This window comes from Aquarana catesbeiana, linkage group LG04 (assembly GCF_042186555.1).
Source record: "Aquarana catesbeiana isolate 2022-GZ linkage group LG04, ASM4218655v1, whole genome shotgun sequence".
Lineage (NCBI taxonomy): Eukaryota > Metazoa > Chordata > Amphibia > Anura > Ranidae > Aquarana > Aquarana catesbeiana.
The window spans coordinates 32,148,336-32,165,713 of NC_133327.1; the positions used below are offsets into that span (position 1 = coordinate 32,148,336).

A 17,378-nucleotide genomic window follows, 5' to 3' on the forward strand; every position below is an offset into this window, starting at 1 on the left:
CTGTCGGATTTATGAAGCTCGATCAAAGGTGCAGACTTTAACACTGATCAGAGTATTCTAATGGTGGGGGAAGTCTTCCTGCTCTCGGAATACAATAGCTCAATGGGAGGTAGTATACAGACCTCCCAGGACAGACTGAAGATTATGATAACTTGTTTGATGGGATAACTCAAAAGGCAATGAAAGGAGAGGTTTTAATTTATGGGTGACTTCAACAAGCCTGACATTACCTGGAATTCTCAAACTGCTATTACAAGCAGTGACCCAAAGACAAAATTTAAGTGCCGCTCAGGTAAAGCGGTAAGGTCCAACTAGACCTCTGAGTGCAGGCAGGGACAGGGAGCTCGTCCTAGCTCCAAGCTGCAGCAATGTCCAAGGAAAAGATCCATAAGCTGCACATCATGAAGCAGACCCATGTGCATGAAGTAAAATGAATGGCTGCCTCAGCCAGGGCTCCAACCAGGCCACGCTCCAATGTTTCGCTCCACTCCTTGGAGCTTCATTATGGAAATGGCATCCATCTATCCATCTCCATGATCAAGATCCAAAGGGCAGAGGGAAATGTGTTGGTATGGCTTGGTTGGAATCTGGGCTGAGGTTGCCATTCATCTCACTTCATACACACGGTTCTGCTTCATGATGTGCGGCTTATGGATCTTTTCCTTTGACATTACTATTACAAGCAGGAGCAGGGGTGTAATTGAGGCAATTACAAGAGTTCTCTACTTTCTTTGTGAAATCCCCTCAATAGATTGGTCTCTGTTCACCATGTTGGCAAATTTTCTTGCCCAATGTAAACACCATGCTATACTCCTGGACTTCATCCTCCTATGGGATCATGTAACCTTTATCCTAATTGTGGAGGTTGAAGCATTAACCACTTTATTATCCTGTAACTGGTTAAAATCTCACTTCCCTCTGTTTTCTTATAGGTTTATTAGGGATTAAAAGCTTAAGCCGGGATTAGACATCTATGCTGCAGCGGTTCCTTCACACAGCAGAAATTTTTTGAAGATGACTGTCGGAAACCAAAGCAGAGGACCCTGTAACTGCATCTTCACAAGTCGCGAGGGTGCTCCAATTCAGCTTCAGTAGAAATCATCTAAAGGCAAAATTAATGAGCAAACATAGGACTTCTAGCAGAACGTTGGAAAAAAAAACCCAACTGACAGTGACTGTGTAGCTGGTATCGCAGTCTAACTTCCACCATGAAGTTTAGTACGGTGGATTATGTTATCTTTGCGCTGCTCTTAATCATGTCCTCGGCCATCGGACTCTACTATGCCTTGAGTGGAGGAAAACAGCGCACCACACAAGAGTTCCTGCTGGCTAACCGGAATATGGGCTTCTTCCCAGTAGCCTTGTCACTTCTGGCTACATTCCAGTCCGCCGTGGCCATTCTTGGCGTGCCATCGGAGATGTATCGTTTTGGGACAGAGTACTGGTTCCTTGGCTGCTCCTACATCCTCGGGCTGCTAATTCCTGCATACATCTTCATTCCGGTTTTCTATCGGTTGAGGCTTACCAGCACCTATGAGGTAAGAAGACCAAAAGTACATTCTTTTAAAAAGGCTACTTCATGCCTATGTGTGTTTAACTCACTAGTTTATATAAGTTTAATGCCTTGGCATATGTTGCCCATTTTTTTTTTTTTTCTTTTATGCTTCATTGCACGTTTGAACGAAAAATTTGAGCCGACAACTCCAAAGTCCATGCAAATTACTTTATTAATACATGAGTATAAAACGGGCTTATGCGTTTCGTCAGAAAGCCTTGGTCACAGCCTGACTGCATTAATGTATGGTGTGTAGATGGCAATAGGAGTGCATATTAATGCATGTAAAAGTGCATGAAATTGCCCATTGAAAGGACCCTATAACTCATGTCTCACTAGCTCCCCCTGTCACTGGGGAAGTGAAACGCTCACCTGCGGCGAGAGTGCGACACATACAGGCAGGTCCACGGTGGTGGTCCTATTCTGCCAGCTATAGACGTGCAGGTGTGACCGGGTCCTAAATTTTGCTTATACAGGGTGGTTGGAAATAGACGTTAGAGCCTTCTTTAACCCAAAAGCAAACACTTATATTGCACCTTACCAATTCTTAGATGTGGAGGCTGCACAAGGCTGGCCATAGATTATGCAATTTTCTTCAGTACAACCAGCCTGCCCATCGGTGGATCGAAATCCAGTCAGTTCCTGCTGAACTGGACAAATTGCGAGCCAACTTTTTTTTTTTTTTTTTTTTTTTTTTTTTTTTTTTTTAGGCTTTCTTTCTTTAATTTTTACCTAGTGATCTGGATAGGAAGTCTGTTGCTTTGTAACAGAGCAAGCCGCTGTATCATAGGAGGTGTGTTACTGGATAGATCACCAGTTGAAAACAAAAAAAGCCTAAATTTAAAGAAAAGAAAACGAATGCAGCCACCACATCTTAAGATTAGTAAGCTGCAATATATTACATTTTTGGTTTTGGGATTAATACTGCTTTAAGTGGCAAATGAGAAGTTTTTTTTTTCTTTTTTGGGTTTTTTGTTACACCGAGTGTTGGGCTTTTAAATTGCTTTAGAAGAGTAAAGCATAACCTCGAACTCACCTGTGTAAGAGCAATGTATATACTTGCCTATTTTCAGGCCTCTCTGCTCTGGTCACGTGATCTCCCACTATGGAGGGGCGGAGCAGACAGCGGTAACAGCTGTCTGCTCATGGAGCTCTGAGAACCACGTGATCTGTGGTGTTTGATCGCTCGGTCCTCAGTGTTAGAGCCAATGGGGGACCGATGCAGCATCCACCTAGGTAAGTATAAATGGGGGGGAAAAAAAGTCCATACTTCTCTCTTAAAGTAGAAGTAAAGTTCGATCAGTAACTTTTACATATGGGTAAACCTATAATAAGGCTTTACCTATAGGTAGTGTAAATATCTTCTAAATGGGCATCGTTTAGGAGATAGTTACATTACATGCAGCCAGTGACATAACTGGTGTATGCGTTCTGAAGGAGCAAGGAGCGGCCACCCGTGCCATTCCTTTCAGAGCCCTGTGCCGTAATCGGCAGCTCCAGGGCACATGCGTGTGAGTAACGACATTGCGGCTCCGGCCAGTCACATCGCTGAAGTCCGCGAACCGAAAGCAAGACTGGTGAAGATGGGAGCCCCTGCAACATTGACATCTCGCTGGAAGAGCTTTGTTTTTAAGGTAAGTTTCACATAATGTGCTAGTATGCGATGCATACTAGCACATTATGACATTACCTTGCTGGGTAAGAAGAAGAAAAAAAAAAAAAAAAAGTAAAGCGGTTTATAACCGCTTTAAGTTTTTTGGCAATGATTCAAATGCCAGATGGGTTTTAGCTTTTTCATGCTACAAAGGAATTCTAGTATTAAATCTTATAAATACCTCAAAAGTCAAATCCAGGGAGAATTGAGGATTACAAAGACTTTATTTTTTTTGTTTGATGTGAAGTCAAGAAGTTTGCAAATCGTACACATTATCACTTTAATTACTTTACTTTTTCTTTAGTCATTTATGGTAACGTCAAAGAAAGCTGGCTATACACGAATTGTTAGCGGTCACATCGATTGTTTATTTTTCAGCCGCAGTGACAAGAAATGTCGAGGAAGCAGAATGGAAAATTTTTTCTTGCACAAATTTCTAACCATATCTATGTGTTTTTCCTTCTGTAAAGTCTACTCACTCCAAAATCGACTGTTAAAGCGAAGTTCCACGGAAAGATGGAACTTCCGCTTTTCGGAATATCCAACCGCGCCCCCCCCCCAGTGTCACATTTGGCACCTTTCAGGGGGGAGCAGATACCTGTATAATCCAGGTATTTTCTCCCACTTCCGGGCATAGATAGTCGCAGTTTCCGTGGATATCTACACCATATCTGGTGCCTCCTCCGTCGTCTCCCCCGCGCTGTCTTCTGGGAGACACACAGGTCCCAGAAGACAGCAGGGACCAGTGGGATCACGCATGCGCAGTAGGAAACCAGGCTGTGAAGCCACAAGGCTTCACTTCCTTATTCCCTTACCGAATAAGGGGCCTCCGAGAGAGAGAGAGATATGCCTTGGAAAAAGTATTCATACCCCTTGAAATTTTCCACATTTTGTCATGTTACAAGTGTAAATGTATTTTATTGGGATTTTATGTGATAGACTAACACAAAGTGGCACATAATTGTGAAGTGGAAGGAAAATGATAAATGGTTTTAAATAGTTTTTACAAATAAATATGTGAAAAGTGTGGGGTACATTTGTATTCAGCCCCCCTGAGTCAATACGTTGTAGAACCTCCTTTCTCTGCAATTACAGCTGCAAGTCTTTTTGGGGAAGTCTCTACCAGTTTTGCACATATAGAGAGGGACATTTTTGCCCATTCTTCTTTGCAAAATAGCTCAAGTTCTGTCAGATTGGATGGAGAGCGTCTGAACAGCAATTTTCAAGTCTTGCCACAGATCCTCAATGTGATTTAGGTCTGGACTTTGACTGGGCCATTCTAACACATGAATATGCTTTGATCTAAACCATTCCATTGTAGCTCTGGCTGTATGTTTAGGGTCATTGTCCTGCTGGAAGGTGAACCTCCTCCCCAGTTTCAAGTCTTTTGCAGACTCTAATGCCCCGTACACACAGTCGGATTTTCCGATGGAAAATGTCCGATCGGAGCGTGTTGTCGGAAATTCCGACCGTGTGTGGGCTCCATCGGACATTTTCCATCGGATTTTCCGACACACAAAGTTTGAGCGCAGGATATAAAATTTTCCGACAACAAAATCTGTTGTTGGAATTTCCGATCGTGTGTACACAAATCCGATGGACAAAGTGCCACGCATGCTCAGAATAAATAAAGAGATGAAAGCTATTGGCCACTGCCCCGTTTATAGTCCCGACGTACGTGTTTCACGTCACCGCGTTCAGAATGATCGGATTTTCCAACAACTTTGTGTGACCGTGTGTATGCAAGACAAGTTTGAGCCAACATCCGTCTGAAAAAATCCTAGGATTTTGTTGTCGGAATGTCCGAACAAAGTCCGACCGTGTGTACAGGGCATAACAGGTTTTCTTCTAAGATTGCCCTGTATTTGGCTCCATCCATCTTCCTATCAACTCTGAGCAGCTTCCCTGTCCCTGCTGAAGAAAAGCATCCCCACAACATGATGCTGCCACCACTAGGGTTGCACCGATACCACTGTTTTAAGACGGAGTACAAGTACTGAAACTTTTTTTTTTTTTTTTTTTTTTAGGGATGCACCGAAATTTCGGCCGCCGAAACATATCGGGCAAAAATGGTGTTTTCGGCACTCTGCCGAAAGGGAAATGTTGCCGATAATAGCGCCGAAAAAGGGGCGGGGCCATCCAGCCGGGTCCCGTACATGTATTATCCCGGTGCGCCCCTCAGTCTCCCCTCCCTCCTCCTCTTCTCCTCACTCCTGTCATACACAGCCTACCAGTGCCTGGTAATGCATGTCACACTGTGTCAGAGCTAGATCTGAATTGCCGTGCAGCCGATGTAACGATGTCCCGCCTCATAGAGGGCACTCTGATCCAATGGTAGGAATCATTGTGCCGTGTGTCATAGGAGGCAGGGACATCGATACATCGGCTGCACAGCGATTCAGATCTAGCTCTGACACACAACGTGACATCGCATTACCAGGCACTGGCAGGCTGCACGTCATGGGCACTGGTGGGCTGCTGCTTCTGATGGGCACGGCACTGGTGAGGCTACATGGCACGGGCACTGGTGGGCTGCTACATATGGGCACAGGCACTGGTGAGGCTGCATGACAGGCACCGGCAGGCTGCTGCATCTGATGGGCCACAGACACTGGTGAGGCTGCATGAAGGGCACAGGCAGGCTTACTACATCTGACTGGTAGGCTGCATCTGACAGGCACTGGTGAGGCTGCATCTGATAGACATTGGTGAGGCTGAATTGACCTCCTGTACCACGTCTGCAGTCTCTGACCATCTCCTGCACCACGTCTGCAGTCTCTGACCATCTCCTGCACCACGTCTGCAGTCTCTGACCATCTCCTGCACCACGTCTGCAGTCTCTGACCATCTCCTGCACCACGTCTGCAGTCTCTGACCATCTCCTGCACCACGTCTGCAGTCTCTGACCATCTCCTGCACCACGTCTGCAGTCTCTGACCATCTCCTGCACCACGTCTGCAGTCTCTGACCATCTCCTGCACCACGTCTGCAGTCTCTGACCATCTCCTGCACCACGTCTGCAGTCTCTGACCATCTCCTGCACCACGTCTGCAGTCTCTGACCATCTCCTGCACCACGTCTGCAGTCTCTGACTATCTCCTGCATCATATCTGCTAGAGGTGCACCGCATGGAAATTTTGCTAATACTGTTAGCAATGTGTTTATATCAAAATGTATACATTTTATTTATAATATATATACAGTCATTTTCGGTTTTCAGCCTAATGTTTTTTTCATTTTCGCTATCGGCTTCTGCACCAAAAAACCCATTTGGTGCACCCCTATTTTTTTTTTTTTTTTTTTTCCAAGTACTCGTCGATACCGATTACCGATACTACTTTTTAATTTCATGTGACAGTGGCACTGATGAGGTGTGGACTGTGTATCTTTTTTTTTCACAATGCTTCTCTTTTTTGGGGGGGAGGGGGGAGTGGACCATGTTAGTGTGTGGTGTGTGTTGGGGTTTATTTTTTTTTATTTATTTTTTGTCAGCCTTGTTGGGGGGGGGGGGGGTTTGGCGCTTTGGTGAGATATCAGGAGTCTGTTATCTGATATCTCCCCTTTGAGACAGGGAAAGGGACTAGGGACACAGATTACGATGCTCAGTTATGAATGGACAGTCAGGGATCACTCAGAAAAGGAAGGAGCCAATAAATTACATATATACCCGCTCCTTACCCAGCTCTTCCTCCATCCTGACAGCTCTGGGGGAGGGGGGGGGGGCAGATGAGGACCCACAGAGCACAGAGGGGCACCCGGAGGAGGACAGACAGAGGGAGGAGGACCCTGGGAGCCAGAGGAGGACTCGGGGTACAGTCAGGGGATGATCGGTGGGGGCAGTTACCAGCACCGATTTCAACTCCCCCCCCCCGTATAGCCTTTCAATAGCTCCATGTCCTTGGTCTGCTTGTCTTCAGTGAACTGTTTGCGGCTTTCTTGTGCATCATCTTTAGAAGAGGCTTCCTTCTGGGATGACAGCCAAGCATACCAATTTGATGCAGTGTGAGGCGTATGGTCTGAGCACCGACAGGCTGACCCCCACCCCTTCAACCTCTGCAGCAATGCTGGCATCACTCATACATCTATTTCCCAAAGACAACCCCTGGATATGACGCTGAGCACGTGCACTCAACTTCTTTAGTCGTCCATGGCGAGGCCTGTTCTGAGTGGAACCTGTCCTGTTAAACCACTGTATGGCCTTGGCCACCGTACTGCAGCTCAGTTTCAGGGTCTTAGCAATCTTCTTATAGCCTAGACCATCTTTATGTAGAGCAACAATTCTTTTTTTGAGTTTAGAGGCTTTTTTTGGAAAGCAAAAAAAAAATGTGTTTAGGACGGATGTTCAGAGACATTTGAAACGCCAAATGCCTGTAACAGCTTGTAAACGCGGTAACTTGCGTTTAGCAGCGTTTCGTTTACAGACATTTTTCATGTTAACAAAATTTTTTTACAAATGCTTCTGGACGCAAACGCTGCATGTAAATACAGCTAAACGGCTGTTTTTAGATGCCGGTTTTTAGCTGTCAAGTTAAATTGATCAGGAGAGGTTGAACATTGTCCCGTGTACATGAAGCCTGAGGCCTCATTCACACTACTGGTTAAGGGCCCGTAAAACCCTGTGGTTGAGCCACGCTTTTGGTGCCCCTCAACCACTTCACTTCCCCTTTTAGCTGCAGAGGCAGCCCCTGGGTGTTTACACTTGCCACAGCAGCTTTGCAGCAGGAATTGTTCACACTGGATTTATCAATGCATACCCCGTGTGTGCCTTCTATTCAGCCATCTCTCAATATAATTGCTTTATATAATCTGGTTTATCACAGCAGCTTGATGGTGATAGAATTCTCACATTTGTCTCATTATCTGCTGTGTGTTTACATTAGAAAGGCAGGCAGCCTGCCAAGTCACTGCTGCAGAGAAAATAATGTTGTGAACTTTGAAGATGAATTTCTCCACAGTACTTGCAGCTAAAGAGGTCAGCAAAGGCTTGTTATCAAGCTTTTAAAAGCCTAAGGCCTCATGTACTCTGGACGTTTTTACAGCTGCTGTTTTGGGCATCAGACTTTTTTTTTTTTTTTTTTTTTTTTTATTGCCTCTAAACGCCCCTGCATGTTATCCTATGGGTTTATGCACTTCTAGGCCTTTATTAGCATTTTTTGACAGGAGAGTTTAAGAGTTTACTGGCAGAAAAAAAAACACCCCTCTGCTAGCGGGTTCTGGAGCAGCAGTGTTTTGGCAGAAAATCGCTGACAGCTATTGAAGTCTCCTAAATGCTTGACACCAGAGTTTAGCAGAGTTTTTTTTTTCCTAACCAGTGATTAGCTGGCCACCGCATCCTTAAAGGGTAAGTTCACCTTTACAGAAAAATCTGTAAGGTGAACTTACACAGGACCCCCACTTCGCCCCCCTGATCCCGCAGACAACAGTCTCCTGTTCTAAGCCCCGGTATATCCGCATCAGGATTCCGGGGCTTAGAAATCCCCTGAGCTGAATGTCCAAAACGTACCTAGTCAGGAGGGACGTTTCGGAGCATTCAAATTGGTCAGCCCGTCCTGGCAGCTATGGAAAAGACACGTGGATGCCGAGGGGATTTCTAAGCCTCGGACTCCTGACGCGGATATGGCGGGGCTTAGAACGTGAGATTGCCGCGGTCCAGGTCAGCGGGAACGGGGGGGGGGGGGTGAGGAGGGGGTTCTGTGTTAGTTCACCTTACAGATTTTTCTGTAAAGGTGAACCTACACTTTTAACAGTGGTTGAGTCATCAGCTGTCAGCGGGCTGAATGTAAAAAAAAAACATTGCCAGCAATACAAAAATGTGGGAAAAAAATGGCATGGGGGTCCCCCCCTTTCCTGGATTGCCAGGCTGCATGGTCGGATAAGGGTCTGGTATGGATTTTGGCGAGGACCCCACTCAGGCCTGGTATTGATTGGGACCCCCACGCCATTTTTTTTTTTTTTTTTTCACGTTTTTGTATTTCCGCCAGTGTTTGCTTTTTTGTTTTTAATATTCAGCTGTCAGCTGCTCCCCCCCCCCCTCCCCCCCTCAAAAAGCACCTTGTCTCCGTGTTGCCAGGCTTGTGTGGGTCTGCAGGCCTAAAGGTCTGGTACCAGCTATAATCTGGTTATGGACACCGGCGGCCGCACTCCTTTAATGCTGCAGCTACTAAATGTAGCTTACACACTGGGCTAAACTCCGGCAAAAAAAAAAAAAAACCCCTAAAACATTAGCGTTTTTTGGCCACCATTTCCAAATCCATTTTTAGCTTTCTAGTGTGCAATGAAGCCTTGGTATTGATATGTAAATACTTTCCGGCTCACTTTTACAGTTTTGCATACATTTAACTATACATACTATATTAGAATACGTCTAAGGTGTTTTTTTTTTTTTTTTTTTTTTTTTTCCCAGGCTTGGGAAGCCCAGTTTGTCATACTTGTTGTTATAAGTAATATCTTCTATGTACTATCTCCAAATCTCTTATGTCTTTACAGTATGGTATCCAAAACCGTACGAGACATACAAGGTACGGCCTTACGAGTGGTTTAAATGGCATCAATGCTATACTTGCTTTACATGTGTATTTTTAATGCTCCAGAAGATTTTATTTACTCAAGTAGATGCAGCTTCGCATTAATTGCTGCTGATTGACATACTCTTAACCGCTTTTCTAAATCCTCCTACATTAACACACATTGATAACATTTTTATTGTTATAACTGCGGTGATTTACTTTTTAAAATATATATATATATATGGTTTCCATTTAAGCAAATCTGTCCAGTCTTTAAAGTGGATCTTAAGGTAACGATGCCAAGGTGCAGGACCTTGTGGTGCCTGGTTATGACATGTTTGGTCTACAAGCGGGTTTCTATGTTCCCTGTTGGGCTTGCATGGATCCTAGGCCTATTCTGTAGTCAAGGTCCCTACTCATGGGACCTTGACTTTCTTAGTAAAGCCAGCTTGGTGCTTCTTACCTATAGTTAGTTTGTTAACCCATATAATGCAAACACTGCCAGACCCTCTATTAGAGCTTGGCATAACAAACTGCATTAGTCTTTTTATAAAATTAGCATTTTAAATACCTATTCAGAACAATCTTCAGGCCAGTCACATGACTTGCGGTCGCTGTATACTACCGATGGGTGGCTTCTGCAGGAGGGGCCAAGATCTCCCTCTGAGGTCAGCCGGGGGAGATCACATGGCCACTCAGTCTCTCCTGCAGTAGCCCTGGAAACCGGCCGAGAGTCACGTGAGCGGCCTGAAGATCACGCTAAATCAGTATTTACTGACACTAATTTTTATAAAAGACTAATGCAGTGTGCAAATGCCAGGCTATAAGAGAGGGGCTGGAAGGGACCTTTTTTTTTTTTTTTTTTTTTATACTAATAGCGTCAGGGGCGGAGACGGAGACACACAGACATAGATGACAGGCAGACAGGAGGGGCTGAGAGGAGAGCTGCGCATGACGGAGGGAAGCAATCTGACCACCGTGGTCAGGGCTCAGAAGCCCTGACCACGGTGGTCAGTACAGAGAGGGGGATACAGGAAGTGGCAGGTTTTTTTTCCTACAGTTTAGAGGGGGCGGATTACACAGCACAAGCACTGTGCTGTTTAATCTGCTTTAAGGGACCAGGAAATCCCTTTTTTTTTTTTGGGGGGGGGGGGGGTGTTTACAAACCCTTTAAGCCTATAATAAGGCTTACCTGTAGGTAATATTAATACCTCCTAAACTTGCACTGTTTAAGAGAGATTCAGCCAGTTACGTCACCGGTGCACCAGTGCATGCGCTCTGAAGGTCCTGCATACCTTGCTGGACCTCCAGAGCTTCGTGCTGGAACCAAGTGATGTCGTCGTGGCTCCAGCCAATCACATAGCCGGAGCGCGCGAACCTGTAAAAGACCAGGGGAGGATGTCAGCCCTCTCAGTTGTGATAATACAGCGCTGGAGGGCTTGGTATCAAGGTGAGTAATTCATAATGTGCTAGTAGGCGATGCCTACTAGCACATTATGCAGTTGCCTTTTATTTTTAAACCGCTGCAATTTTGTTACCGCTTTAAGCTCAGTCGGTCCCCAATCCTATGGTCCTTTTGGCTCTCAAACCCTGGAGTTGCTCCTTCCTGCTTAAACTCTGGCATTTATTAGAGTAATGACATCCGGGGGGGGGGGGTGGCCCTTAATGTGGACTTAACAAGGTCCCCTGGATACAGCGTGGCATTCATGGGGCTCTACTGTAATCGAGGAACCAGCTTGAATACTGCTGCGAAGCAGGTCAGGCTCAGTTTAAAGCGTATTCCACTTTTGCAGTCAAATATGAGATATCTCCACTGTTTTTTGTTAGTTTTTTTTTTTTTTTTTTTTTTTTTTTCCTTTCACACAATATGGCTAAAAAAAAAAGTTTCCACAGTAGTCTTCCAGGACAGCCTCTGAATTATGGGGCTCTTCTCCATGGGCAGAAAACATATTGCCAGATTCGGATTTAAACGGCAGTCCTCCTCCAGGCACACACCTCAATTTTCCTGTTTATTTCGTTCAGAGGAGATGTATTGCCTTGGAGTCTTTTTCAAATCCTACAAACGAACTGCAAAAGGCACACAGCAGGGAGCAACCACCTGTTGCATCACCATTGATAAGTTTATTAAATTCACAATGACAAATGGACACTCCCTTGCCCTAGGAGCAAATGGTTGGATGGCTGATGCGTTTTGGCGGCTCCTAGGGCAAGTCTCCTTGTGTCCGAGCTGGAGCAGATCAGTTTTGCCTGATGATTCTTTATTAGCATGTGAGTATCCATTTGTCCTTGTGGATTTAATAAACTTGTCAATGGTAATACATGAGGTGGTTGCGCCCCCTTGTGTGTTTTTTGCAGTTTGTTTGAAGGACTTCCTGGTTGGTTGAGGGTTGCATGCTTGAATTGCATAGTGAAAGGAAGCGAGATTGAAGATCTCCCTTTTGGTTTGGCACTGAAAAGTTTTGTGGAGAACATCTTTCAAATCCTAATTTATGAGAAGAGGAAATGACTCGGGGAATGTTCAAGAAGAAGACTTGGGATCACAACTGTTCTGGAGGATCCCCACACCTTCTCTTACTTGTGGTCACAGTATCCCTCCTTGGTACGGGTTGGAGGCGACCTCCTGCTCCCTTCCCCTTCTGTACCTGGTGAGGGTCAGTACCAGCAATGGTGTCAGGTCCTGCAATTCTTCCACTGTGGGGTTTCAGCCAAAGCACCTGCTCCGGTTGGGCCTTGCGTGCTTGTTTAGGTGTCACTTGGAGGTGTATCGCCAGGCAGCGCAGTGAGCGAAGCCTGCTCTCCCCCCCGCTGGACATCTGTGGATGTTTCGTTTTGGTGGAAGGATCAGGATCTACAGGAACTGAAAATGATGCTGGGCATCTCTTCCTTCCTGGAGGAACTCCGCCAATCCTGGTGCCTTTTTTTTAGCAGCAGGAAATCGCAGCAATGGCTTTTAGGACACCAGCATGCAAGCTCAGACAGCTATAGGGCAATCTTTAAATGTTACTCGGGAGGTGCAAGGTTTTTTGAACAATGGTATAGTGAGCCTGTTCCAAGTCTGTCCTCATTAACTAACATACAATGCAACAATCCCAGCCTCTACACATTTAACACTTTTTATTATCAGTTCTAACTAAATTTGAACATGGTCTGTCTTAAAGTATACGGTACAGACAGGATTAATTATGGCAAACACCCCTGCTCGGCCCCCTCATACACAAAATGAACTACCTAGGATTTTTCCTTACTGGAGTGTCCAGAATAGAGCATCTAAAATGGTAAGCTGCAATTTAAGTTTTTTTAAGTTGTACTATGTGATTAGGAATGTAGGTATTCTCCCAATTTGGAAGCAAATGTGGAAATGCACTTTAAGCTGTAAGTGCAATTATTTTGTTTTGCTTTTTAGCTCTAGCTTTCCCCAAATTGTGCTGCAGTCTTACCTGAACCTGTCAGGTCTTTTAAATAATGGCAGTAGGAATATGGGTAACACCTACACCTCCCAGCGGCCTGAATGAAGGCACCATGGGGCACGGTGGGATACACCTATATCAGTACTTTAGATTGTTGAATGATGAAAACACTGATGAAGGCTGCAGTGCTGGGTGGAGAGAGAAGTTTCTAACCGCCTGGTAGGTGAATATATACTACCTCTTCTACAAGGAACTGCTGCTTTCATTTCATTATACATTTAACAGGGTTAGGAGTGCTTTACTACTTTGCAGCAAATTTAGGGAAAGGTCCCAAAGTCTAGTTGCCATACCTTCTGTGTGACCGTTTCTGTGTTTTCTGACCTTTACTGTTTTTCCCACATGCAGTACCTGGAGCTACGGTTCAATAAAGCTGTACGAATCTGCGGAACCATCACTTTCATATTTCAGATGGTGAGTGTTTTCAGCATTACTTCAAGTAGTTGTCTTTTTTTTTTTTTTTTTTTTTGCAGCACCAGGTTCATTTCCTCCCAGTACAATTCAGTCTTCTCAGTGCAGGTAGTGGCCAGCATTGGGTCAGTTGTAAGAAGAGAAGAAAAGATTGATCGCACACTTGAATCCAAAAGATGTTGTAGAGATTTTTTTTATTGTCGTGAGCCAGACAAAATTGAAACGATGATCAGTTGACGCGTTTCACACGTAAAGAACTGTGCTTGTTCACGTAAAGAACTGTGCTTGTTCACGTAAAGAACTGTGCTTGTTCACGTAAAGAACTGTGCTTGTTCACGTAAAGAACTGTGCTTGTTCACGTAAAGAACTGTGCTTGTTCACGTAAAGAACTGTGCTTGTTCACGTAAAGAACTGTGCTTGTTCACGTAAAGAACTGTGCTTGTTCACGTAAAGAACTGTGCTTGTTCACGTAAAGAACTGTGCTTGTTCACGTAAAGAACTGTGCTTGTTCACGTAAAGAACTGTGCTTGTTCACGTAAAGAACTGTGCTTGTTCACGTAAAGAACTGTGCTTGTTCACGTAAAGAACTGTGCTTGTTCACGTAAAGAACTGTGCTTGTTCACGTAAAGAACCGTGCTTGTTCACGTAAAGAACCGTGCTTGTTCACGTAAAGAACCGTGCTTGTTCACGTAAAGAACCGTGCTTGTTCACGTAAAGAACCGTGCTTGTTCACGTAAAGAACCGTGCTTGTTCACGTAAAGAACCGTGCTTGTTCACGTAAAGAACCGTGCTTGTTCACGTAAAGAACCGTGCTTGTTCACGTAAAGAACCGCGCTTGTTCACGTAAAGAACCGCGCTTGTTCACGTAAAGAACCGCGCTTGTTCACGTAAAGAACCGCGCTTGTTCACGTAAAGAACCGCGCTTGTTCACAAGCACTCTGCTGAGCCCGTCCCAGTCTTTGGAACAATTGGGTTCAGGTAAGTAAAAGGGGGGCTCTGGGGTGCTCCTGCACTACAGAAGGTTTTTCACCTTCATGCATAGAATGTATGAAGGTGAAAAACCTTGAGGGTTTAAAGGGGTTGTAAAGGCAGAAGTTTTTTTATCTTAATGCATTCTTTGCATTAAAGCAATTGTTAACCCAAAAAAAAAATAAATAAATAACCCTGCTCCATTAAAGCATGTTAGTGCTTGTCCTGTGTCATTTGGCCCCCTGTAACACCTAAAAAAAACTGGCTGATCCTGCCAGTTTCTCTCCACCCCTCTGTAAACTGACCACGGTGTATCATGGCTGCTTAGACCGGACACCTTGGTCAGTTTACATTACTCTGTCATCAGCAGCCTGCTATCTGCTCTCCTCTCTCTGCTCCTGTATCCTCCTCCCTCCTTCCCCCTCTGTCTGTGTGTGAGCCGCCCCTCCCCCCTACTGCTGCTCTCATAACACCAACCTGTATGCACCATCAGGACTGCCTCTTATTGCAGTGTCCCCGTCTGTGAATGATTTCTAAATATAAATTCTGCAAATACCGCATTTAAGAGCCGAGATTGCAATCACATGACCAGCCAGCTTTCTCCCCCTCTCCTCCTCCCCCTCTCCAGACTGACATCAGCAGAGGAATCTCAGCCCCGCCCGCTGCATATTCAGAAGAGGAAAGGAGAAAGCTGGCCAGTCATGTGATCGCAATCTCGGCAGTGAAATTAAGTATTTGCAGCATTTATTTTTATAAATCGCACACAGAGGGGGACACTACAATAGGAGGCAGTGCTGATGGTGTATACAGGTTAGAGTGGCTTAACAACCGCTTTAAGATAAAAAGCCTTCTGTGTGTGGCAGCCCCCCTAATACTTACCTGAGCCCATCTCGATCCAGCGATGTTGCAGGAGTGTTTCGGCTGCCCGGGACTCTCCCTCCTCATTGACTGAGACGGCAGTGCGGCGCCATTGGCTCTTGCTGCTGTCAAAGTCAGTGAGCCAATGAGAGGAGAGAGGGTGGCGCGGCCAGGCTGAGGCTTCTTGTCTGTATGGACACGGATCTGAGGCTCAGCTCAGGTGCCCCCATAGCAAGCTACTTGCTGTGGGGGCACTTAAAAGGAGGGATGGGCATAGCGGGAGAGGAGGATCTAGGCTGCTCTGTGCCATTGTAGGCGCTTTGGGCTGTGGACACGGGTCAGCATGGACACACTAAGCGGTCTCTAGCTACGCAGCCCCATACACAACAAACTGCGATACACGGTGTGTCCTGACACCATTCTATGGGGACCAGCATTAACTTTTTCAGCAATTTGGCCTACAGTATCTCTTCTATTGGATCAGACTACATGGGCCAGCCTTCACTCCCTATGTGCATCAGTGAGCCTTGACCGTCCATGACCATATCAGCGGTCTACGGTTTTCCTTCCTTGGGACACTTTTTGGTCGGTTCTGACCTCTGTAGACCAGGAATATCAAACGAGCTGCAGTTTTGAAGTTGCTCTAAACCAGTCATCCAGCCATTGCAATTTGAACGTTCTCAGAGTCACTCAGATCCTTATGCTTGCCCATTTTTTTTCTGCTTTCAACACAAGTTTCAGGGACAACATGTTCACTTGCTGCCTAATATATCCCACCCACTTTCAGATTGTAATGAGATAATCAATGTTATTCATGTTACCTGTTAGTGGTCATAATGTGTTCTATATTTTTACATACCCTGGCAGAATTTATGTTTTCTTGTCCGTTTTTCAGAGAATATGAATGATAAAACAAAAACTTTTCTTTCACTCATGGTTAGTGTTTGGCTGAAGCCATTTATTATCAATCAACTGTTTACTCTTTTTTTAAATCATAATGGCAACAGACACTACCCAACTGACCCTGATCAAAAGTTTACATACCCTGGTGATTTTGGCCTGTTAACATGCACACAGGTTGACACAAAGGGGTTTGAATGGCTATTAAAGGTAACCATCCTCACCTGTGATCTGTTTGCTTGTAATTAGTGTGTGTGTATAAAAGGTCAATGAGTTTCTGGACTCCTGACAGACCTTTGCATCTTTCATTCAGTGCTGCACTGACGTTTCTGGGTTCTGAGTTATGGGGAAAGCAAAAGAATTGTCAAAGGATCTGCGGGAAAAGGTAGTTGAACTGTATAAAACAGGAAAGGGATATAAAAAGATATCCAGGGAATTGAGAATGCCAATCAGCAGTGTTCAAACTCTAATCAAGAAGTGGAAATGAGGAGTTCGGAATGCAAAGAAAAACCCACAAATAACTTTAGGTTTAATACAGGACTCTGAAAACATGTGGTGTGGGTGTTTCAAGATGCACAATAAGGAGGCACTTGAAGAAAGATGGGCTGCATGGTCGATTTGCTAGAAGAAAGCCATTACTACGCAAATGCCACAAAGTATCCCGCTTACAATATGCCAAACAGCACAGAGACAAGCCTCAAACCTTCTGGCACAAAGTCATTTGGAGTGATGAGACCAAATCTGAGCTTTTTGGCCACAACCATAAATGCTTACTTTGGAGAGGAGTCAATAAGGCCAATGATGAAAGGTACACCATTCCTACTGTGAAACACGGAGGTGGATCTCTGATGTTTTGGGGATGTGTGAGCTACAAAGGCACAGAAAATTTGGTCAAAATTGATGGCAAGATGAATGCAGTATGTTATCAAAAAATACTGGAGGAACATTTCCATTCATCAGCCAGGAAGCTGCGCATGGGACGTACTTGGACATTCCAACATGACAATGATCCAAAACACAAGGCCAAGTTGACCTGTCATTGGCTACAGCAGAATGAAGTG

At 45.0% G+C, this 17,378-nt stretch overlaps 1 protein-coding gene across 2 annotated transcripts in view; it reads left to right on the forward strand.

Annotated features, from left to right (window-relative positions):
* Positions 1-794: 794 nt before the first annotated feature.
* Positions 795-17,378, forward strand: part of SLC5A6 (solute carrier family 5 member 6) — a 58,105-nt gene continuing 41,521 nt past the window's right edge. Inside the window, exons 1-2 of one of the 2 annotated variants that reach the window (XM_073624964.1) lie at positions 795-1,538; positions 13,528-13,593. In XM_073624964.1, the coding sequence (XP_073481065.1) occupies positions 1,209-1,538; positions 13,528-13,593 (396 nt within the window). In that variant the 5' untranslated portion in view covers positions 795-1,208. The remainder of the gene's footprint in view (positions 1,539-13,527; positions 13,594-17,378) is intronic. The other variant, XM_073624965.1, reaches the window with a different exon arrangement.